The sequence below is a fragment of the Rhinatrema bivittatum genome, chromosome 2, assembly GCF_901001135.1.
Source record: "Rhinatrema bivittatum chromosome 2, aRhiBiv1.1, whole genome shotgun sequence".
NCBI classification, from domain to species: domain Eukaryota; kingdom Metazoa; phylum Chordata; class Amphibia; order Gymnophiona; family Rhinatrematidae; genus Rhinatrema; species Rhinatrema bivittatum.
In genome coordinates this window covers 53,756,609-53,779,572 of record NC_042616.1, presented here as the reverse complement: position 1 = coordinate 53,779,572, position 22,964 = coordinate 53,756,609, and the positions used below count along the sequence as shown (strand labels likewise).

The 22,964-nt window shown below is 47.2% G+C and overlaps 1 protein-coding gene across 5 annotated transcripts in view; it reads left to right on the top strand.

Annotated features, from left to right (window-relative positions):
• Positions 1 to 6,911, top strand: part of LOC115083954 — a 35,991-nt gene extending 29,080 nt beyond the window's left edge. For 3 of the 5 annotated variants that reach the window (XM_029588122.1, XM_029588123.1, XM_029588125.1), the window contains exon 4: positions 4,429 to 6,911. In XM_029588122.1, the coding sequence (XP_029443982.1) occupies positions 4,429 to 5,975 (1,547 nt within the window). In that variant the 3' untranslated portion in view covers positions 5,976 to 6,911. The remainder of the gene's footprint in view (positions 1 to 4,428) is intronic. The other 2 variants (XM_029588127.1, XM_029588126.1) reach the window with 2 other exon arrangements.
• Positions 6,912 to 22,964: the final 16,053 nt, after the last annotated feature.

Below are 22,964 nucleotides of genomic sequence, written 5' to 3'. Positions count from 1 at the left end.
CTTTGGAACCTCAACCTAGTCCTAGATTTCCTAGCAGGAACCTCCTTCAGACCTCTCCACGGCCTGTCTCTCCAACTATTAACATTGAAGACAGCCTTCCAGCTGGTAGTCTGTTCAGCTCGTCGTATATCCAAGCTACAAGCATTGTCCTGCCAAGAGCCGTTCCTCAGACTCACCCTGGGAACCATTCAGTTACACACAGTTCCGTCGTATCTCTCCAAAGTGGTGTCTCACTTCCATCTCAACCAAATCATCTCGCTACCATCGCCAGATGAGCATAAGAATTCGGAAGAGGCTCGAAATCTACCCCATCTCAACGTCTGCAGACTCTTAGTCTGATACCTGGAAAGGTCGGAATCCGTACGAAAGACTGACCATCTTTTCGTCCTTCACAGCGGGAAGAAGCAGGGGGAAGCAGCCTCACGAGCAACCATAGCCCGCTGGATCAAAGAAGTCATTGAGGCGGCCTACGTAGAAGTAGGCAAGCCACTGCCTTTACAAGTCAAGGCCCATTCTACTAGAGCCCAGGCAGTGTCCTGGGCGGAAACCAAGATGCTGTCACCTGCCGAGATCTGTAGGGTGGCGACATGGTCCTCCATCCACACCTTCTCCAGGTTTTACTGCCTGGATGTTCAGGCTCGGGAGGACACAGCATTTGCAAGGGCAGTACTAAGTGGGTCATGGGCAGCCTCCCATCCAGTTCGGGAGTAGCTTTTATACATCCCATTGGTCCTGAGTCCATCTGCTACCTGCTAGGAAATGGAGAAATTACTTACCTGATAATTTTGTTTTCCTTAGTGTAGACAGATGGACTCGGCATCCCACCCACGGCTGCCGTTACTCATGGAATTCTTGGGGGACATCCCGGGAGCGAGTGATTCAAGGGTAAGCCATGCTTTCCTTCATTTAAGACACCCATCCTACTGGGTGTCGACGTTTTCTCGGTTGAGGGCACTGGCGGTCTCCAGCTGTAGCCAATTCAACCAGTTCAAATTAATCAAGTTAACCAAGTTACAAAGTTAATCAAGTTATCCAGGTTATAAAGTTAATCAAGTTATTCAAATTATTCAGTCATACATATATCCACAATGCTTTTCGAGGAGAATACTGAAGAGCTGCACTTCCTGCAGGGGTATATGTACTAGGGGCTGACGTCAGATTGAAATCTGATCCGTCTCCAACTGCTAGCAGGAGTACACTATACCCATTGGTCATGAGTTCATCTGTCTACACTAAGGAAAACGAAATTATCAGGTAAGTAATTTCTCCATTATTTTACTTAAAACATTTTTAACCTGCAGATCTTAAGTACTTGCTTTCTGCGAGATAATATAATTAAAACATAAATATTCATAAAGAACACCCAAAAAAAAGAAAAATCACAATATGATGCATTCCGTTTCTAGTCCAGGGGGAATTCTGTGCTACTGTGGGGCGCAGGATTTGTGCATAGGAGTCCCCAACATGCCGTGAACGGAGTGTGTGCCGTTCGCGGCGAAGATGAAGACCTCCACAGGCTGCGGGACGCGATCTGCTCGCGACGAAGATGAAGGCCCCGGTGAGAGTGAATGTGTGTAGAGAGGTGGGTGTGAGAGAGAGAGAGCAGGGGGGGTAAGCAGGAGAGTGTGAGAGAGACCAGGGGGCGTGCTTGAGTGTGGGTGCCAGAGAGAGGGAGCCTATATGAGGAGATTGTTAAGGAGTGTGTATGTGTGTGAGAGATTGGGAGCACGTGTGTATGAAAAAGGCATCATGTGTATGTGAGGATGCTAGCCTGTGTGAAGGGATTGTGTATGTGTGAGAGAGAGCCTGTGTGAATGTGGTGCGTGCGAGAGAGACATAGGTAGCCTCTGTGAGAATGTATGTGTGAGAGAGAAAGGGAGCTTTGGTGGGAGTGTATGCAAGAGAGAGGGACCCTGTATGAGGGGATGTGTGTGCAAGAGAGTGAGGGAGCCTTTATGAGGGTTTGTGTATGTGAGGATTTATGTATGTGTATTAGAGAGAGGGAGCATGTGTGAGAGAGAAGGGAGCCTGTGAGAGGGGCAGTACTGAGAACAGGATCAAACTCTGGGAGTGGTGATAGAGTGGAAGGGGTTGAGCCTAGAGGTGGAGGGGAGAGATACTGGCAGGTGGAGGAGTTGGGGCCTGAGAGGGCAAACTGGCCAGGGGAGTAGGGAGAGCGAGTGGAAGAGACAACTCTTACAGTGAATTTCTAGGGAAGTTCTGCTCAAAATATTTAAAATTATGCATCTTTAAGTAATAACTTTTTTCTGTATTACCGGTAATTATTTAAAGATTTATATAAATTGTTATTTTGATTAAAGTATGCAGAAATTTGCAGAATTTTAAATTATTTTGCGCAGAATTCCCCCAGGAGTACTTTTTTTTTGAGTATGCAATGAACAGTCCTGTGATGATATATCTTTTAGGATGCTCCATTTGGTGAAATAAAAGCAACATTTTTCCCAGTAAAAATTGATGTTCTATTTTTTCATGTCTGCATTTATTGCTTTTTATAAGCATTACAAAAAAACCCCCACAGAAAATCATAGAAGCCAGTGTCTAATTTCACAGTTAATCTATACCAAAGTGTGTTAAGATCCTTTACATACCCCGGAGCCTCTTTACGTTTTAAGTCTCTTTATTGTTGCAAATTAAATATTTAAATGTAATGCTCCGCTGCATCCAACAGTTAAATTATTTTTTTTTTTTTTGGAGGGGTGGGAAGAAGGGAGAGCACTTAAGCCATTTTTTTAAAATAAGTAATGAATTAGTCTAAAAGATCATATGATAAGGTAGTTCGTGTGATCTTTCTTGCCCAATTATGGTGCTTTATTTCCCAGTTGCCATATTGGTCCTGGTGGTGGAGGGGTTGGATATTGTATCTGGTGACTCATGTGTATTCCAAAAGTGGTTCCATCTGTGACGTTCTTTCCCCTAGAAATTACAAGGAGACGATGGTCTTAGAATAACTGGTTTTTCTTTATTAATACTATTATGAACTTGTCAGTGAACAGATGATACAACAGAAGGAATGGCGACTTAGCAAAAGCCTAAAGAAAGAGAGGATTCTGGCCTTTTCTCTGTGGTCCTGTTTCTGTCTTTGATAAGTGGAATTAGCTGCTTCCATGCCCTGTCATATCACCATATTTATCTGATATTGATAGTTGGCATAATTATCTCACAGTTGGTCTATGGTGCCACCTAACAGATGCAAGTTTGCCTTGCATAGAAGTTTTAAATAAATACTCCTAATTTTCTGCATATAAACTTAACTGTTTCAAGGTCCATAATCACAGTAATGAGCGTGGCGGAGCAGAATTGTTCTGTGACCAATGCCATCATCCCCAGTTTTACCTTCACTGGCTCTGATCAGTGTCTATCACACTGGACCTGATTTACTAAGTCTTTTCTCCATTCTGAATCCATGGGGGGAAAAGCTGAGTAAATAAGGCCCTCACTTCCTCATCTTGTTCCAGCTAATTCCTCACTTCTGTGCTCTGCTGGTCCTCAGGGTTGACCCGTGATGTCTGCAGAGTGTTTGTAATAATTTTCCCTGCTTCCTTTTCCAAGTACAGAGATGGTACATAACACAGTTGCCAGTTATACTTGTGGCGTAAGGATTCACTGCTCTTGAGTCTTTTTTTCCCACAGACACACACACAATATATCCTTCAGTCGATGGTCACCATGAGCTTTAAGGGTCTGTTTGGTTGTGCATCTCTACAAAGCTCCTCTAACTCTAAGTAAAGTAACAACAACATAAAATATAACACAAAAACATGCACGATATAATAAAACCCACATATAACATTTTTTAAACATGTAAAAATAAAATTAAAAACATACTTAAAATGAACCCCAGAATGGGGCAGCCTAAAAGATAAGGACAATCAGGACATTGCCTGATGGAAATCACAAAGGAAAGACAAACAAAAATAAGTAAAGCAATTGTAGAGAACCACCCACCTACCATGACAGTTCACATCTGTTCAGGGGGTCACCTGTAATTGATTGGGCAGCCCGATGCTTTCTTCAGTTCTGAAGACACAACGGCGAGACACCATTCATCCAGTGAGAATCAACCAGGCAGCAAGCAGGACCAAAGTGTGGACAACCTTGCTGGGCAGAAGCCAATGCTTGAAGTCAGGGCTTAGTCTTAGGGTGGGAAAACAGTTGCTGCAACAACTCTTTCATCTCCTACCTGCTTCACCCAAAGTCAAAGAAGCAACACAGAGCATCGCAGAGGTCAAGTCCTTCCTGGTTAATTGTGATGCCCAAGAATACCATATGGGATGGGGAATTGAAACAAAAAATGTTTGGCATTGCATTCTAACAACCTTCTAGAAACTACCCCCCCCCCCACTCCTTAAAACCCTACAAATTGAGACTGTATGATTTATGTGCTCTTATGTTTTGTTTTTAATACAGTTTTGCCCAGGTCGGAGCCTAAGGCCCCAGACGTACCTGCAGTCTCCCCTCCTGTAGCTGGTGGGCCTCTGATATCCTATATTGGCACGTCTGAGGAAGTGCAGAAAGAGGAGCACCCCGATGAAGACACCATGATGAACGAAATGGACATTGACATCAAGACCTGTCCCAGTACCGACGTCGACATCAAGCCCTGCCCCGTTACCGTCGTGGACATCAAGCCCTGCCCCGTTACCGTCGTGGACATCAAGCCCTGCCCCATTACCGTCGTGGACATCAAGCCCTGCCTCACTACTGTCGACATCAAGCCCTGCCCCAGTACCAACGTCGACATCAAGCCTTGCCTCACTACAGTCGTCGACATCAAGCCCTGCCCCAGTACCAACGTTGACCTGAAGCCTTGCCTTGATACGGACATTGACATGAAGACCTGCCCTGACCCAGACATCAGCATCAAGCCCTGCCCCGACACCTGGCCGCCAGTGGAAGAGGATGCGAGTGCTGCCCTGCTACCGGGAATGCAGGATGTGCCCTGTCGCTGCGACTCCCAGGGCTCTATGGTCTCTTCACCAGAGGACTCCCTTGGCCAGCTCTCAGCTCAGCCAGACTGGAGTCAAGAGGCCAACACAGAGAACCCTGCCTTGGGCCTGCTTCATGGGCCTGCTGAGTCCCTGCAGCTGAAGGAGGAGGAGGAAGAGGAAAACAGAAGGAGAGGTGGAGACAGCCAAGAGATGGAGATAGGCTCCCTGCCCGGGGGGATGTTGGAGCCACCCACATGGCAAGAGCGCCAGGAAGATTGGGAGCAGCAGTCCGGCTCTCCACAGCGTAGTGAGAATGCCCGAGAGGACTCCCTGCCTTCCTCTGCCTCACAGGAGGGCGATCACGTGCTTGCAGCAGCTGCAGCCATGCCCGAGAGGGCAGACTGCTCCTGCCTAAGGGAGGAGCGGAGGACAATGTGGAGGACTAACATGCACCGCTTGCTGGAGCTGGAGGAGCAGTGGGACCAGCTTTATCACCAGGAGCTGGCCATGTGGGAGGAGGAGAGGATGCAGCAGCGTGAGCAGAGGGTGCAGGACCGGGAGCTGCAGCTCCAGCTGCTGGGCGTCCTCACTGACATCCGAGATGAACTCAAGCAGCTGAGGGAGCAGCGGGCAGCCAGCCGGGAGGATCATGTGGGCGCCAGCTCTTCTGGAGAGGGCTCGGGCACGCCGCAGGGATCTCCCGCTGCTGTCGAGCAGGCTGCCATTCCCGGCCCGAGCTCCCCAGGCCGGGAGCAGCCTGCCGCTCCCGGCCCGAGCTCCCCAGGCCGGGAGCAGCCTGCCGCTCCCGGCCCGAGCTCCCCAGGCCGGGAGCAGCCTGCCGCTCCTGGCCCGAGCTCCCCGGAGCGGGAGCAGTCTGCGGCGCCTGGCCCGAGCTCTCCAGATCAGCCAGCGCCACCAGTGACCAGTAGGAACACTCTGGTTTGCTCAGGGGGCCGGTTGCGAGGCAGAGGGCGTTCACGTGGGCGGCCCCGGATACATCGAAATCCTGTTGCAGCCGACGATTGAGGACACAACTGAGGTCTTGTGAGCTGAACCAAACAGAGTGAACAAGATACTGAGAGAAAATAATGTATGTACAGGTATCCTCAAACTTCTGCTCATTTGTTTTTTAAAATATTTTTGTTTAATGTCATCCTTATGAAATCCTCATGAGGCGGGGGGGGGGGGGGGAGAGGATGGGCGATGAAAGAGAAGTGCAAATTGAATTACTGGGTAGAACATGGTGGCTACAGTTTTTAGAAATGAAGAACGGAGCACCACTTGCCCTGGATCCTGGTTTCTTCTATTGTGTCCTTGCTATAAATGACCCCGGCTGCATCATAATTGTAGAAATGGCTCATTTCTGAAAGGGCTAGCCGGCTCACCCTGCCTTTCAACAGCTGGCACGAATCTCTCTTTGTTTTTAGAGGGGGAGAGAGGGAAGAGGGGGATGATGGAGGGGAGCTGTGGGAGATGCCAATAGCTCATCATGCCCATGAGAGTCCAGGATCAGAACAGAGGCTGAACTGAATAGAATATTGCAGAATAATTTTTAAATATTTTCTGCTAAGTTTATTAAAAAAAAAAAACAACCAAAAAAACTGCTCTACCCAGGGGCAGCCAGATTCACTGGCACTAGGATGGATTTTAGTCGTCGGTTGTGTTGCAGCAGGAGGCGGGATTCACTAGAACAGTGGCCCTCGGGGATGGGAGGTGGGGAAAAACGTCAGAGGCCTCCCCCCACCCCCAGGATCCATGGAGCCTGTTACGAGCCTGTTGGCAGGTGAGGTTTTTAATGTGAAGTCTGTAAGTGTAAACTTTTTAAGAAGGGTTGCTTTTATTCGCAGATAATTCATGGATGATATTTTATCAACCTAAATAACTTGTTAAAAAGAAAAATACCCAAAGCATGTAACTCATTTTTTTTAAACACACTTTGCAAAATAAATACAGTTTACTGTGGTCAGAATAAACTTTTTTTTTTTTTAAATGTTTTTCACTTTTTCCCTCTTCGTACGTCCAAACCCCCCCCCCCAGCCCCCTCAGATGGTATACGGGCACCCATGGCTTGGAGGCAAGTCTCCTTTGGCAGTGTTTCTCAACCCAGTCCTCAAAGGGATCCTGAAAATCTGCCTGGCAAGTTTGGGTTTTCAGGATCCCCTGTTGAGACATCTGCATGCCGTGCCTGCCGGCGGGCCTCAAGGGAGTGGGGTTGAAAACCGCTGTTCTATGGGACCAGCTGGCTGGGGGCTGGCCGAGGTTTGCTTCAGGAAGCCATGTCGATGTTTCCAGCAAAGCAGTAAGTTCTGTCTGGAAGAGCACGGGCTTCCATGCAGGAACGCCTTGGCCTTGAGTGCCGGAGACAGCGAGGGACCTTCTTCACGAAGGATGGGGAGGGCAGGCCTAACGCACGCACTTCTTGTGGTCTCTGCAGACACAGAGCAAGGAGGCAGATGCTTGATATAACCCCTAACGTTGCAGGAGTGATGGGGGCAGTTCACACATATATTAGCGTTGTATTTGCTACCTGTATTCTTTTCCTATAAATATATATTTTATGTATTTTCTCTGCTTTTGCCTGTAAGGCTAAGTGCACTGCCCAGTGAATCCATATCCACCTCCCCAACTTGTATGCCCAGGCTACAATGTGACTTTGCTCCGAGCAGAGGGGAGCACTGGGCTTCTGCACTAACATCTACAACCCACACTGTCTCTGTCTCTTTCTTAATGCGGCACTTCAGAAAGCTAAGGAAAGCACTGCAGTGTGATACAAGTGATCTGAGGCAGACTTTCGATAAAATGGTATTTTCATTCAAGCACCCTTGATTGCAGCTGAGGATTCTGAGCTAATGACAGCGGCTGTTTGTTTTTATGCTTTCCCACATATGGAATATTGGAAAGAATTGCATGTTAAGGGGTCTGTGTCTGTTTCCTGTACACACCCAGATCTGTCCAAACAAGTGGGTTTATGCATCCCTACCAGCAGATGGAGACAGAGAACTTTGATGCACTGCTACTTAACTGAGAGTGCCACCTGCAGTCCCTCAGTATTCCTGTCTCCAGCAGATGGTAGAGGTGATAAACCTGCAGTCTGGAAAAGAAAGATTTTGAGAAGTTAGATTTTTGGTGCGGGCTCCCTGAGATGCTAGGCTTCTTTGTGGACCATCCCTCAAGTGGAGCGGGGCGACCGGGGGGGGGGTTGGAAACCCCTGGCTGGTGCTCGCACTGGTTGGCCGGGGGTTCTGATAACCAGGGGACTGGCTCCCTCAGAACCTCTGAGGTCCCCTCCTGAGGATTTCCCTTCTTGTCGGGGAAATACCCTTTGCCTTTAAGTTAAAAAAAAAAACAAAAAACAAAAGGCAAGAAGGTGTTGCCTGGTTGATTACAGCAGCTGCAGGAGCGGTCGAGCCACAGCGGTGAGTAAGCTGATGACGGGAGCTGTCTGCTTTCCAGGAGGGTCTGACTCGGGGCGGGGGGGGGGGGGGATTCCCTTCCTCTCTGTTCCCCGGGAATCCAGAGGTTTGCGGGAGGTTTTCATGGCGCGCCATTTCTCGGCGATAGGTCCTGCCGTTCCGCGGGTGCATTTTGAAGAGGTTGTTGTTTTCGGCGCCATGGATACGAGCAATTCCCCGGAGCTTTGGGAGTGAGCGCGGTGGCGGGCCCACTTCGTGCCTTCTCCCGCACGTTGCGTGGCTGGCAGTTTGTTACAGGGCGCCGATCTGCGCGAGCAGACTGTCTGCCTGCAATGCAAGGCACCAAAGCCACGTGTGGCAGCTTGCAAGGCCTGTGGCGTCTGGTCCACGCTTCTCAACAGCTGTTCCCTCTGCACTGCCTGTGCAGCAGGGGGCAAGGGGACGTCGTCGGAGTGACCTTGGAGGGAAAAGGTCCCCTGTGCATCTGGAACTGCGTCAGGGGGAGGGGGGTCTGGTCCCGCTGGAGATCCCGGGAAGGAGGCAGCTGGAGAAGCAGTGGATTCGCCGCCCTCCTTTGTCCCCTATGGTGCAGGAAGGGGGGAGTTGGAGAACAGTCTTCAGAGGCAGGGACCTGCAGATCCTGATTCTGACTGTTTCTCCCTAAAGTTGATTTTACTGCTCCACAAGGTTTTCCTGGCTAGGAAAGGGTTGGGAGCTAAACGTCCTAGGGAGAGGTTCCTACCGTGATCCGCTAAACATTTTAAGGTGGTGCCTTTTGGAGATCTACTGTGCCGTTGAGGTCTGGGTCACGAAGGTTTGGAGGCTGATCCCGGAGAACTGGGTGATTCCAATGATTTGCAGGATGCAGATCCAGATGAAGATGAGGACGTGACTCCAAACATGGACCTGGGGCAAATAAGGAGGATCCGGTTCAGGAGGATTGCTCGGTCTCGGAAGAGATGACCCAAGGGTGGTCCGTTTGTTCAAGGAGGAGGAGTTGCGCCCCTTTATTCTGCAGGTGTTGCAGGAATTGGGGGTTAAGGTGACTCAGGTGGAGTCCGATAATGAGGGCATGAATCCGGTCCTGGATGGGCTGCGGGGCCCTCCTAGTGCCTTTCCCTTGCCCAAGAAGATCCGCAAGCTTGTGAACCGGGAATGGGATTTTCCCGAAGCAGATGTAAAGGTGGGCCATGCCATGGCTAAGCTTTACCCTCTGATGAGGAGACCTTGGAGCTCTTACAGGTACCAAAGGTAGATGTGGCAGTTTCGGCGGTCACCGAGACAATGACCATTTTGGTAGTAGAGGCTGCCACTCTGAAGGATGTGCAGGACCGCAAGTTGGAGATTCAATTGAAGCAGCTGTTTGAAGTCTCTGCTTTGAAACTCAGTGCCGCCATTTGTGGTAGCATGATGCAAAGGGCATGCCTGTGTTGGGTACAAAAATTTCATGATCAAGCCTCCTGCAGAGAGGACAAAGACCTCCAGTTAACACGCTTGGAGGCTGGAGTGGCTTCTGTTACAGATGCCCTGTATGACTTAGTGCGCACTTCAGCCAGGAGCATGGTCTCGGTAGTGGCAGCCTGCAGGCTTTTGTGGCTGCAGAATTGGTTGGCGGATATGTGGTCCAAGGCATGGTTATGTAATCTCCCATTCAAAGGAAGGCTCCTTTTTTGGAGAGGATCTGGATCAGCTGATGAAGTCTTTGGAGGAGTCCAAAGGCAACAGGCTACCCAAGGATAAAAAGTCCACCCGGAAGGTTTCCCCATCATGGGCCGGTTTTCAGGAGTCGCATAGGTTCCGTGCCAGCAATTCCTCCTTGGAGGTGGGTGCCAAGCAGACTAGTGGAAGGCAGCAGTTCTTTCTAGGCTCCCGCAGATGTGCTAGGGATAGTGCCGGCCAAGGGGCCAGAGGTGGAAAGCTGTCCCAATGAAGCCAGCTTAGCCCATTCCTCTGCAGAAGCGGTAGGGGGAAGATTATCCAGCTTTTACAAGGAGTGGGTCAAGATTACCTCAGGCTGGAGGTGGTGCACGATGGTTACGCATTGAGTTTTCTCAACCCATCAGAGAAGCCTATCTAGAGTCCCACGTGTTCTCCCGGAGCAATTGGGAGGCAGTGGGGGGGACTCTGCAGCGGCTGTTGCAGCTGAACGCCATAGTTCCCGTTCCATGAGAAGAGCAGGGGCGGGGCAGGTACTCCATTTATTTTGTGGTGCCCCCAGAAGGAAGGAACCTTTCGACCCATCCTTGACTTGCAGAAGGTTAACAGGGCCCTGAGGGTCCCTCTATTTCAAATGCTTACGTTGTGAACGGTGATTGCCGCAGTCCGCAAAGGAGAGTTTCTGCTGTCGCTGGACTTGACCGAGGCCTATCTGCACATTCCCATTCGAAAGGACCATCAACGGTATCTTCGGTTCATGATGTTGGGCCGACATTACCAGTTCCGAGCTCTTCCCTTTGGCTTGGCCACGGCACCGCGCACCTTCACAAAGGTGATGCTAGTAGTGGTTGCTGTCCTCCGGCGAGATTGGGTTTCTAGTGCACCCTTATCTGGACGATTGGCTCATTTGAGCAGAGACAAAGGAAGAGTGTGCGTGGTCGCTTCAGTGAGTGTTGGACACCTTGCGGTTGTTGGGATGGGTGATCAATATGGCAAAGAGTCACCTGGTGCCAACCCAGACATTGGAATATCTGGTGGCGCTGTTCTGCACCCAGAAGGGCAAGGTTTTCCTCACCTCGGAGAGATTGACAAGATTACAGTCTCAAGTGATGCATCTGTTGAAATGGTCACTGCCAACGGCCAGGGATTATTTACAGGTGCTAGGGTCCATGGTTTCCACGTTGGACTTTGTGCTGCAGGCTTTTGCACACTTAAGACTATTGCAGAACGCGCTTTTGTCCAGATGGAATCCAATGTCTGAGGAGTATCAGATGCCATTACCACTCCCTCAAGGTTCCAGGTCCAGTCTGTCGTGGTAGCTTTCGTGGCCCAACCTGGAAAAGGGTCAGGACTTTGAGAATCTGGACTGGATGGTGGTGACTACAGATGCCAGATTCAAAGGCTGGGGAGCGGTGTGCATGGGAAGGACAGTCCAAGGACTTTGGTCAGAACAGGCAAGTTCCTGGTCCATCAATCTCCTGGAAACAAGAGCAGTACGGCAGGTGCTGAATGCCTTCCTTCCCTGGGTCAGAGTCAGGATGGTCCAGTTATTCTCAGACAATGCGACCACAGTGGCGTACATCAACTGCCAGGGAAGAACGAAGAGTCAAGCGGTGGCCCTGGAAACTCGACAGCTATTTGCCTGGGCGGAGAATCGAGGGAATTGCAGCCTCCCATGTCACGGGGTTGGACAATGTGCAGGTGGATTTCCTCAGCAGGTAGCAACTGGATCCAAGAGAGTGGGAACTGTCTCCAAAAGCTTGGGACCGCATTTGTGCTAGGTGGGGTGTTACTCAGTTGGACCTCATGGCCATAACAGCAAACACAAAAATGACAAGATTTCTAAGTCACAGAAGAGAGGCCGGCGCAGTGAGAGTGGATGCTCTGGTGTGTCCTTGGCTGGCAGGGATACTCCTGTACGTGTTTCCCCCGTGGCCATTGGTTGGGCAAGTGCTGTGATGGATAGAGTCCCACATGGGGCCAGTGGTTCTAGTGGCTCCAGAGTAGCCAAGATGTCCATGGTTTGCAGATCTGGTACATCTCATGCAAGAGGGTCCTCGCAGACTGAACCATCTGCCATGTTTGCTGCGACAAGGACCCATATTTTCGGATCGGGAGGATCAATTCTGACTCGCGGCTTGGCTGTTGAAAGGCGGTGCCTCCGACTGAAGGGATATTCGGAGCCAGTTATTGCTACCCTGCTCCAGGCCTGGAGGCCAGCTACATCTTTAGCTTTGTCGGGGTCTGGAAGGCCTTTTGAGGCCTGGTGTCTGCTGAGGAGGCTGGATCCTTTGCAGGTGGACATTCCACAAGTTTTGGCCGCCTTCTTCATGGAGGGTTTATCGAAGAGTCTGGCCTATAACTCTATCCGTGTTCAGGTTGCGGCCTTGGGTTCCCTTAGGGGCAAGGGGTGGGGTAGAACTCTGGCCTCTCACCCTGATGTGGTTTGTTTCTTTAAGGGGGTGAAACATTTGCGAAGGCCGGAAGCTGTGTCCAGAATGGAACCTGAATTTGGTTCTGAGAGTGCTCTTTTTCACCTTTGAAAAGGGCAACATTGAAGGATCTTACGCTGAAGATGGTATTTTTGGTGGCTATTTATTTAGCCTGTAGGATTTTGGAGTTTCAGGCTCTATCGTGTAGGGATCCTTTCTTGCGCATTTCTAATGAGGAGGTCATGTTCAGAACGGTTCCCTCCTTTTTGCCGAAGGTGGTGTCCTCTCTTCATGTTAATCAGTCTGTGAAGCTTCCGGCTTTCCCGAATTGGTCCAAGGATTCCCCGCGGGAAAGGGAATTGAATCTTTTAGATGTGCGCTGGATTATTCTGCGGTATCTGGAGGTCACTAATCCTTTCTGGTGGTCAGACCATCGTTTTGTGCTGTTCGGGGGCACGAAGAAAAGTGATAAGGCGTCCAAGGCCACGATTGCTTGTTGGCTAAAGGAGATCATTTATTCTGCATATATCTGTAAGGGTCGCAAGATTCCGGTGGGTCTGAAAGCGCATTCTACAAGAGGGTAAGCGACCTCTTGGACAGAGTGTCAGTTGCTCTCGCCTCCAAATTTGTAGGGCAGCAGTGTGGTCCTCTCTTCATACTTTCACCAGACATTATCGTTTGGATGTGTGGGTGCTGGAGGATGGCTCCTTTGGTGAGATTGTGCTGCGAGTGGGTCTTTTGGGTTCCCGCCCAGTTTAGGGGTGCTTGGGTACATCTCGCTTATCTGGACTGATCTGGGTATGTTCAGGAAAAGAAAATTTGGTTCTTTCCTGCTAAGTTTTGTTCCTGTAATATCACAGATCAGTCCAGGGACCCTCCTCGTTGCAAGAATTTCTTTGATTGAACATAAGTTTTTGAGTGGTCTGGAGGTGACAAGAGGCTCCAGCATAGGGGGTTTCAGCCGTTTTTTTTACGGTTCGCCCTAGTAGGGGTTTTGAAGTTTATCTTGGCTTGGGTAAAGGTCAGTACGGAAGGGACTGCAGGTGGCACTCTGTTAAGTAGTAAGTTTTGTTCTCTGCCTCCATCTGCTGGTAGGGATGCATAAACCCACTTGTCTGGACTGATCTATAGTGGAGGAAAATGGAAATGTGTTCGTTGAGTTTAAAAAAAAACAAACTAGAAGCATTAGGCCATTTTGTTTGTTTATTTTTTTTCCAGAGAATGAACCCTCTCATACATTCTCCATTGCTTAACTATAGGAGGTGCTTAAAGGCTGTGAAATGTTAATAAATGCATGATGGCAGCTTTCAAGCCCCCCCCCCCCTCTCCCGCAACCATCCACGCAGATTCTCACTCACATGCATCCCCTCCTCGCCGCACACACCTCTGCACACTGCTCCATGTGCACCCGAGGTCATAAGAACATGCCATACTGGATCAGACCAAGGGTCCATCAAGTCCAGCATCCTGTTTCCAACAGTGGCCAATCCAGGCCACAAGAACCTGGCAAGTACCCAAAAACTAAGTCTATTCCATGTAACCATTGCTAATGGCAGTGGCTATTCTCTAAGTGAACTTAATAGCAGGTAATGGGCTTCTCCTCCAAGAACTTATCCAATCCTTTTTTAAACACAGCTATACTAACTGCACTAACCACATCCTCTGGTAACAAATTCCAGAGTTTAATTGTGCATTGAGTAAAAAAGAACTTTCTCCGATTAGTTTTAAATGTGCCCCATGCTAACTTCATGGAGTGCCCCCTAGTCTTTCTATTATCTGAAAGAATAAATAACCGATTCACATCTACCCATTCTAGACCTCTCATGATTTTAAACACCTCTATCATATCCCCCCTCAGCCGTCTCTTCTCCAAGCTGAAAAGTCCTAACCTCTTTAGTCTTTCCTCATAGGGAAGTTGTTCCATTCCCCTTATCATTTTGGTAGCCCTTCTCTGTACCTTCTCCATCACAATTATATCTTTTTTGAGATGCGGCGACCAGAATTGTACACAGTATTCAAGGTGCGGTCTCACCATGGAGGGATACAGAGGCATTATGACATTTTCCATTTTATTCACCATTCCCTTCCTAATAATTCCCAACATTCTGTTTGCTTTTTTGACTGCCGCAGCACACTGAACAGACGATTTCAATGTGTTATCCACTATGACACCTAGATCTCTTTCTTGGGTTGTAGCACCTAATATGGAACCCAACATTCTCTATGTATATTCCCTCATCCTCTCTCCCTATACACAGAGCAGGCACTGGACAAAAGGGTGCCCCAGGCAAGGTTGCTTTGGGCTCCCCTTTTCCCTCTAGGGCATGCATGGTTGCAGACTGACTCCAAAAGGAATAGCACATAGCCTCAACGTGCATTTTCATGTGATGAGCGCCATTAGTTTTGCGGGGGGGAGTTGGACAAATCTTTTGGACACGCTAATCCCCTTATAGAATAAGAGGTTGTGGATGCGCGTCCAAAACCTGCATCCAACCACGGGTTAAACAGTGCAGGCGGATGAGTGCACTCTCTTGCATCGGCTCCAAAGGCGCCTTCCAGGCTGCTTTCGTTCCTCCCCCCTTATTCCATGGCTCCAATAAGTAGAAAAGCCATACTGAAGCAGCTATTCAATTTGTAAATTACCCAAAAATGGAGAGTCAGATTTTGAAAACATCACTAATCAAATCAAAAAAAGCATTCAATAGATGTAAAAATTTGCTTCCTAAATAAATTGTGCAGCTGAAAAAAAAAAAAGGACCTTCGCAACACCCGTCTCGTGGTATAGCAGATCATGTATAATCATTTGCCTGCCGTCTCACGCTATCCATTGCCAGTTTTTTTTTATACATGTTGCAAATAAAAAGAGCGGGAGGCACACGTTTGGTAAAAGGAATTGCTTCCCTTTTTGAAAGTTCGCTCAACCTGTTACTGTGCTTTGAGGAGCTCTGCTTCAGGGGCTAAAGCTGCACACTCGGTCTTCACGTACTCTACGTTTCCTGTTTAATTTGTGAAACGGATCCTGCGTTTCTTTTTTTGTTTGTTGTTCTTATGTTCAAATAACTTACAAGGTAGGAATGCATAAGCGGCAAGCTTTTTTTTTTTTTTCTCTCCAGAGGAAGGCACGCGCTGCAGCGGGGCTGGGCGATTCCAAGTCCTCCAGTGGCAGAAAACGGGTCTTGTTTTCAGGATATCCGGGATGAATATTCACGAGAGAGACCTGCACACGGTGCCTCTGTTACCTGCCGACGGAGGATGTATATTCACCGTAGATATCCCGAAAACCTGGCCGGTCAGGTGCTCATCGAGAACTAGGATAAGAATGACTTATAGCATCGCTAAAGAAAAAAAAACCGCAGGATCCATCTCGCGGATTAAACCGAAAATGTAAAGAGTAGGTGAAGACCGAGTGTGCAGCTTCAGCCCCTGCGGCAGGGCTCCTAAGTACTATGTTGGGCGAACTTTTGATAGGGAAGTAATTCCTTTTACTAAACGTGTGCTTCATGCTATTTCTATGTGCAACCCGTATACAAAATTGGAAATGGATAGTGTGAGATGGTGGCCCAGTGATTTATACATGACCCATCTGTGTGGTATGGAAACATAGGAAAGTCCTTTTTTTTCAACTGCACGATTTGTTTAGGAAGCAATATTTAAAATACATTTAGGCTGATGCAATATTGGTGCTCATAAAATTGAGCGCCCACCTCTCCTGGTGGGCGCCCGATTTAAATATTTAAATGGGCTGCCGCGACAAAAAGGAGGCGCTAGGGGAAACCGTGCGTCCCTAGCACCCCCCTCTGCGTCGGCGCGCAGGAGAGGTCCGCGTCAGCGCGGGTTAGGAAAACGGACGCTCAATTTTATGAGCGTCTGTTTTTCCTAACTTGTGCACAGCCACGGGTTAGGAAAATGGACGCTTGTTAATTGAGCGTCTGTTTTTCTAACCTAACAGCTGGCGACTTTTTTTTTTTTTTTTTTTTCCGGTTCCTCAGACTTAATATGGCTACGTGCTTTGTGGCACTGGAGGACTGGAGAGTTGCCCACCCCTGCTGTAGGGGATTCCTGCCTCTGGGGGGAAAAAAAAAGTTTGCTGCTTGTGCATTCCTATCTTGTGAGCTATTTGGATGTCGCTTATCTTTATCCCTCCATCTCTGCTCCTGTACGGTATACATCATTAGGTCCTTAAGTCTCCTAAGTTGTTTGGGGTAGACCCTGTACCATGTTAGTAGCTGCCCTTTGGAGCACCTCCACCCTGTCTGTATCCTTTCAGAGCTGCAGCTTCTAGCATTGGCTACAGGTCCAGGTAAGATTGTGCCAGTGCCCTGTACACAGGTGTTATCCCTTCCTCTTTTTTTTTTTCTTTCTGCAGGTTATTCCTGCCTTTTCGCACTGTTTTGCACCTGTGAGAACATCAGTCGCTCAGATGTCTTTCTCATCGCGCAGCTCGGTATCCCTCCTCCCATCGGGTGCCACGCCTTTGACTTTCTGCACCCCAAATGTATGACCGCCATTTTTTTTTTTTTAAACAATATATCTTGGTGGTTAAGCATTTGCCCACTCTTGGAGCTTTCCTAGACCTTTCCTCATTCTGTCTGTTTCCGCAGCTGTGTCCATTCCATTACAGATCTTGGTGTCATCTGCAAAATTTCCTGCAACTTCTGATGGAAAATGTGCTATATAAAAAAAAACCTTATGCATGCTTTTTTTTTTTTTTGCAAAGTACACAGTAGCTTGTGTCCAATTCTTAAATTTAGCATTTTCAGGGAATGGTTTGACTGATGGATACATATTTTTGCATAAGTTTTGTAGATGAGCAGTGATTTATGAGCAATATTTTTCTGTCTTGATTTTACACATATCATTTGTTCTGTATTTCTCATGGTTTTACTCTATCTTCCTATAACTGATTTGCCTATCTGATCCATTACTGGCAGAAATGTATATGTGTGTGTGTATACATATAGGTATATATGTTTGTATATATATATATATATATATATATACACACACACACACATACATACACCATTCCAATTTTAGAAAACATTTTCAGAAGGAAAGAAGTGCCCAACCCCATTTCTACTGGTCTTCCTCCTCCCTCCTCTCTCTCCCCCCTCAGGTTTGAAATCTGCACCAGAAGTGTAGCTCAATGCCAGCACTCTGGTGGTGGCTGCCCAGGTGTAACTAAAGTATAAAACTGTCATATACAGGAGGATCCTGGTAGAAGAAAAGCCCCCAAGTATGTCAGCCTTCTTGGTTAAGATCCAGGGGCAGGGTTGGAGTTGGGAGCTGAAGAGGATCCCTTACTGGCCCCTTTCGTCGGAGATTGAGAATCAGTATAATATGGGCATGGAGCTGGATGATTAGTGCCCTGCCATCCGATTCCCATTGGGGATAGGATGATGCAACTACTGTCGCTAAAACTTCCTGCTTCAAAAAAAGTAATTACAAGTTGCTATTAAACTCTCAGCCATTTCTGGGTTATCGAGAACAACGATGTTGAAGACCTTTTTTTTTTTTTTTTTTTTTTTGCAACCACCCTGGGCAGACCCCTCCCAATTTTTAACCCTCTTCCAACCATTGTAGCGGGAATAGAGAGCCACAGACTGCCGCTGCTGCTGGAACACAGAACGCACGCACGCACGCACCCGGAGCTGGCTGCCAGGTTTTGCCGATGGCTTGCAACGGCTGCCTCCTCACCATTACCCAGCCCTGGCTGGGCCAAGGAATGGAAGCCGAGCCCACATCTCCCTCTTGGCAATGGGCGGCGCTGCCATCGTGCTAGCCCCAGGAGTTCTGATTTTGAGATTTTATGTTTTCTCTTTTGTTTTTAAAAGTGTTCGATGTATTCTGTGTTCCACCCTCTTCTGAAAACTGTGCTTTTGTTTTAATCTGGTGTTCCTGGTTAACAACTAAAATAAATATATATATATATATATATATACTGTAGCTGTTTTCTGTGGGGCCTAATCAGCAAGCAGCTATGTTAATTGCTTCTACTGGGCCTATGCGAGAGCAGATTTGCTAATTTTCATCTACTGGGCTGAGAAGGGGAACTGATCACTGGAGAAGATTGTCTTGGATTTGGATTTAATAACTTGCTATTCCATGGCTGTGCTCAAGCAGGCCGATGCAATATCAATGAGCAAGCCACCTGCTCTCTTAACGCGCGCTGATCCACCTCTCCCGGGCGCTCGCTTTAATATTAAAATTCGCTGTTGCAGCAAAAAGAAGGGTGCTGGGGGAAATTGTGCATCCCTAGTGCCTCCTCGGAAAGGTGGCTGACCATGTGGGTTAGGAAATGGACGCGCAGCACGAGCATCCGTTTTCTCCTGCCACCAGCACAATATACAACCACAATATATACTGCCTGGACCGTGTAGATTGTGGATGTATACTGAGTACCCAGAAATTTTATTTTTAAGCACTTTTTTTTTTTTACGTGTTTCCGCTTTCTGTTGTTCCATATCACAACGATACTAATAGGTTGGATCCCAGAAAGCAGGAATTTTGGTTTTTCACAATCAGTCCTTGAGCGCAGCAGACCTTTACACCAGCCCCGGGCTGGCTTAAAATTTGTGTGTTGCAAGGGCGTATTGGCCGCACAGGAAACGTTTTGCATCATGGGGATTAGCTAATAGCCTCATCTACGTGTACTTTACATACGATGAGCGCTATTAGCTATGCGCTTGATTGGATGCGAGTTTTGGATGTGCCTATCCCTATTTTGCATTGGGGGTTACGCACGTCCAGTTGCGTGTTGAGCCACGCGCTGGCCGCAGCGCCCAGTATTGCATCGATCTGAAGGTGAGTTACAGTTCAGGTACACGAAGAGGGCTTCCCATCTAAGTTGATACCTGAGGCAACGGAGGATAAAATGACTTGTCCAAGGTCACAAGAAGAAGGGGGAATTTGAACCCATGTCCACTAGGCCATTCTTGCAAACTGCTTGGTAGGCATGGGAGGAGACTACAGCTACACTGACGACAAATGCTGGACAGCTCCTTGGGCTTGAAAACTTGCGGTTCTTTAGTAAAATATTCTCCCCCACACTAAAGAAAACAAAGACCCAGGGACTGAATGTGTTTCCTAATACAAATCAAGTTATTGTGGCTGCAGTTAGTCTGCTTAAATATGTGTGATTAAGGGTCAAGCAAATTGTAGGTGATCCCTTTGTACTGGACCAACTCAATACATTTCTGACTAGTTGTTGAGGGGACTTGGATCTGGAAAACTAGTCAAGGATGTATTGAGTTTGCCCAGAACAGATCACCTACTACAATTTGTTTGTTAAACCTTGTTTTTAATATAAATGCTGTACTTCTGCAGGCAAAAGTTCTTAGCTAGCTGCGTAGCAGTGATGCTTTTAATTTGGAAGGAATTTTCTGGTCTTTTGTCTGATTCCTGTGCATCCCGGAAACAGCTCTCTGGAAATTAATTATGTGAAATGTAGTTTTACCTATTCATTTCCTTTCCTCGAGTCCAGCTACAGCACTACAGACTAGTGAGTGTTATATCTGCCTACTGGCAGATATGGACAGAGGACACACCCCTTTTCAGTGACATCATCACTTGGTATATAGGCTGGTGCTGCACCAGCAATAATAGCCAGTATTCTTATGTCAAAGCAATGGAAAATATCAACTGTCCCTAAAAAATTAACTTACAGAAAAATAAAGGCTTCATAAACAAGAATATAGGAAACTCTCGTGTCTGTCCTACTTAGAAAGGAAACTGTTGAGCAGGGACCATATCCCATGTATCTCTGTACCGCACTGCTTATGCCAAGTAGTGCCACAGGAGCTATAAATAGCAGAGGAAACAACCATGGACATAACTCAAAGGTGAAATCTTTTCTACCAAACCCAAGGTCCACTGCCAATAAAAACAGTGCAGGCCCTGGACTGTTGTAGCAGGACTCAAGGAAAGGAAATGAACAGATAAAACTACATTTCACTTTATCCTGCTACACCAGTCCAGGCTAGTGGGATGTACCCAAGCTCAGGGATGGAAGAATTCAGGGCTGCTCTGAGAATGCTTGCACTAAAGCAGCATCTCTCTTGGCTTACACATCTAATCATAATGTAAAGATTGTAAAGATCAAATGGCTGCCTTACAATGTCCTCTATAGCAGGTATTGTAGACTACTCAAGAAAAGTCTGAATCCTCAGAATGAGAAGCACCTTCGGAACCTGTTGACCTTTCAACAAAGGCTGATGGAATCATCTGCTTGATCTACAAGGACAATGAGGATACTGAAGCTTCCTCTTCCCATGATGTCTGCTGAATAAAGGCCTATCGGTTAGCTGAAAGGGATTAGCCATCTTTTAAATTGCTGAAAAAGGTTCAAGGAACATTTAATAAGGGGCAAGACAATCCTTACCATCACATTCCCCTTTATGGGACACTAGAAGAGATACTGCCTGTTTAACTTAAGGCAAAAAGAAAATTGGATAAAAAGGATGGCAGTGGTTAAAATTGCAATAACATTAAATCTCAAACAGGGAACATAGGAATCTATACTGAACATCAAAATGTGCCAATAGTAGATTCGCCAAACTTTTATAAAGTGAATTCAGAAATTATTCAGACCCCTTCACGTTTTCCACATTTTGTTATATTACAGCCTTATTCTAAAATGGTGTTAGGATTTGTGGCTTGTGGGGCCCTCCTGCGAGCTGCACTCACCCCAGACAGATGAGTTCCACTCAGAGGCAGAGTATACCTAATTTCTACTCCAGAAACAGAGGCTAAGAGCAAATATATATTAAAGAGAACCTGAAAAGAGGCTTAATTTGCTTCTCTTTCTCACCTGTAGGGGCTGGATTTTTTTTCAAGGGAAGAAGGATGGGTCGTTACATCCCCACAATGATAATCATGGTCTTAACTCTATTACCAAGAAGAATCACTGTCCTCTTCCCTTGATCTCCGAGCTCTTTCGTTGCCTTTGGGGTATGCAAATATTTACCAAGCTGGACCTTCAGGGGGGCATACAACCTGATCAGAACCCAAGATGATGACAAGTGGAAGACTGCCTTTATAACATCAGTGATGGATACTATGAATACCTAGCGATGCTCTTTGGGTTGTGCAACACCCTCATAATCTTCCAATTTATGGTAAACGAAATCTTCCAGGACCTTCTCTACTTACTCCCAGGTGGTGGTTTACTTGGATAATATTCTAGTCTTCTCAAATTCATTGTCAGAGCACCATCATGTGAAGCAGGTCCTCTAGGGACTCCGTGAGTACCAACTCTATGCCAAGTTAGACAAGTGTACCTTCAAACAGGAAGAATTTCACTTCTTGGGATACTCCAAACAACAAACAGGAGCATTACTGCATGCAAATAATCTCAGCGAACCACAGAAAATGTGCAGGAAAAAATTCAATGTCCACACGAAGTTCAGTAATATAATGTTTTCATTTTAAACGGCAACTCCACAGTGTATATTACAGCAGTTTAAGGTGCAAAGCGGGTACCCCGACACAGACCCGTGTTTCTCCGCGAGGCTGCGTGGGGAGGGTCAGACAAAACTTTAGTTGTTCTATGTTCAATTCAACATTCTTGGGATACATCATCTCTTGCCAAGGCTTCCATATGGCCCCAGATAAATTAAAAGCCATACTGGAGTGTCCCAGGGCCGTGGGCCTTAAGGCACTGCAGCACTTTCTGAGGTTCACAAATTACTATAGGCAATTTATCCATGATTACTCCTCCCTGGTGGCTCCACTCACAGCCCTAACTAAAAAGGACCACGAATGCTAATCAAGCCTTTAAGCATCCCAAAGAGGAGTTCACGCTTGATCCGTGCCTACACCACCTAGATCTGTCCAAGCCATTATAGAAACATAGAAACATAGAAATGACGGCAGAAGAAGACCAAACGGCCCATCCAGTCTGCCCAGAAAGCTTCACACATTTTTTCTCTCTTACTTATCTGTTTCTCTTAGCTCTTGGTTCTATTTCCCTTCCACCCCCACCCTTGAAATATCTAGCTTGATTAGTTAGGGGTAGTAACATCCTGGAGGTAGTTGTTTCTACTCTCAAAGTAGGTGCTGACTCCTTCAGCATAACCATAATGGTAACCTTATGACCGGCTCCTACTTTTCAAAGAAATTCTCTCCGGCAGAAAAAAAAATTATAGCATTTGAGATCATGAATTACTAGCAGTCAAGCTAGCCTTGAAAGAAGGCAAGGATGAAAGAAAAGGGATAGATGCCTACAATCTTTTGCAATTCCTTTATTAAAGTGGAGACACAAGGGACGAATTCAAAAACGTATCTCCACTTGAGAGGTCAAACATTGAATGTGTTTGACATTCAATGTTTGACCTCTCAAGTGGAGATACGTTTTTGAATGCGTCCATAAGATTGAATACTGTTGTGGATCATATAGTTGCTTATATGATCTTTTATACACATTTTGTTTGAACTATAACTGGGAACTCAAGAGAATATATGTAAGCCCCTGAGGCAGCCGTTTTGAGACGGCGAAACTCAGCCAGAGTCAGGCT